Here is a 2,192-nt window from a genome sequence, read left to right as displayed (position 1 = left end):
TGAGTTTATTGGTATCTAGGTCTCGAATTGATTCAATTAAAAACTATTTCATACATTTGTGATTATTTCTACCATTTTAGTTTTATCCAAAATACCTAGATATCGAATTTTCCAAACAGCTACCCACCAAAGCACGTCAAAACCATTGTTCGGTGTTTTAAAAGCGTAAGAAAGAGAAATCTGAAAACGTCAAAGAGAGAAATTGGAAACATAGTAGATGAATGCCGAACAGAGAAATAGATAAAATTTGAGAGATTGGGATGGTGAGAGAGAAATCCGAAGCACAAATGGGAAGAAATTGTGATGAATGGTTTAATTTATTTGAAATAATTTAAAAAGTATTTTCGTCAAGTTATGAGTAAATATGGCTAAAAATAGTTAAATTTATTTTAATGGTTACTTTTAAAATGTCTTTATCAAGAAAGATCATTTTTCACAATTTCCTCATAATTTTATATAACATGAAATCAAAAGAAACAAAAAGAAAAAAACTTATAATAGTGCTTTAGGAAAGTTTTGTTCGACAATGACAATATCTTTCACAATATAAATAAGTAAATTATCTGTAAAAAACTTATCATTCATTTTGTTTCGAAATATTGTCTTTCTCAATATAAACGAAAAAAAAATCAATGTAGTCAACATCCAATATTCTTATTTTATTATATTTAAGCTTATAATACTAAATATTAAACTATAATATATAAATTATAAATAGTTAAATACGATATACAGAATTAATAATTTTTTCTTATACATAAGATAATTTCCTTTCAACTAAATATAAAACTTAAAGCACATTAAAAATATATACTCAATATAATTTTTTGTTATATAATTAGGGTTAATAAAAAATAATATATTGGTGAACTTATATTAGAGAATTACATATACAATAATTTTTTAATTTTTAAAAATTAAAATCATTAAAAATAAAATTCACATAATAGAAAAAAAATATGACAAGTAAAAAATAGAACCTACATAACAAAAAAAAAAAGAATATGGTTGATGATTCATAGAAATTTAGAAAAGAAAATCTACAGAAACTTAAAATATATGAGCAAATAAAATAGAATTGAAAAAGATAAATAAATAATAATAATAATAATAATATAAATAAAAAAATTAAATAAAAACTTTACTTCTTTATAATTTCACAGTATAAGGATAGAAAAGAAGAGAGGGAAAGATGGGTGGAGAAACTTAAAAAATTAAAAAAAAAATAAAGAATTGAATAAAATTGAATGGAACTTGTAAAGTCATTTTATTATTTTTTAATTATATTAATTATTCAATAAAAAAATTATTTTGAAAAGTCATTAAAAAATATATAATTTGATGAATTCTACACACCCAAGGAGTCGGCCTCTTTGTATTATTGGACTGAAGAATGCATGCCTAGGACATGTTTTATCCAGTATCTACAGATTGCAATTAATTTGCTTACTTGTTACACCATTTCACAATTATTTTTCAACATGATATTTTAGATTATAGAAATGACATAATGATAAATTGCGTGTACTCCTTTTTTAATGAATTGAGTTCAGATTTAAGAAAGATGACGCTCGATCTTGTCTTCGCTTTTAGAAATATCGACTTCATTGCCGGAGGCTGCCAGAGAATTATGCTAAATGCTTGGTGAAATTCCAAGATCCATGGCATCCTCAAATGTATTGTGGTGACCTTTTGTCACCTGAAGATTCTGATGAAAACAACTCTAATCCAGAAGGATCACTCAGCAGAAAATCTTGAAGGACGTGATGCAGACAAACCCATGTAGGCTTCTTCTGGTTTGATATCGATGCGTCTTTTGTTATGGATCTCTTCTTTTTGGAATACTGAAGACGACTCAAGTATAATTACATAGAACAGCAATAGGCCTAAAGTCACTATGGGAAGCATATATATAATGAAATAATGTTATTCCCATTTTTAGTTTGGACACATCCCTGATGCGGTATAACATTGCTTATGTGCATCATGGAAAATCATAAAAAATTTTGAAAATATAATAATCAGAATTAACTCGAATAGGATAAAATTATAGATATAAATATAACCTTTTTCGGCCAAAAAAATTGATAAAATTCATTATAATTCTTTTATATCATTTTCGGTTTTAGCTTTGGGTTTCGGTGTGGCCGTATAGGCCATATAATTACAAGGACATCGATATATGTAGCTCG

The 2,192-nt window shown here is 25.9% G+C and overlaps 1 protein-coding gene across 1 annotated transcript in view; it reads left to right on the top strand.

Moving 5' to 3' along the window:
* LOC18601775 (myb family transcription factor EFM) overlaps positions 1 to 1,758 on the top strand; it is a 3,901-nt gene extending 2,143 nt beyond the window's left edge. Inside the window, exon 5 of the mRNA XM_018119032.1 lies at positions 1,594 to 1,758. Coding sequence (XP_017974521.1) covers positions 1,594 to 1,758 — 165 coding nt within the window. The remainder of the gene's footprint in view (positions 1 to 1,593) is intronic.

Source organism: Theobroma cacao, chromosome 4 (genome assembly GCF_000208745.1).
Source record: "Theobroma cacao cultivar B97-61/B2 chromosome 4, Criollo_cocoa_genome_V2, whole genome shotgun sequence".
Lineage (NCBI taxonomy): Eukaryota > Viridiplantae > Streptophyta > Magnoliopsida > Malvales > Malvaceae > Theobroma > Theobroma cacao.
Note: the sequence above shows the minus strand (reverse complement) of the source record. Positions and strands in the feature narration are given on the sequence as shown.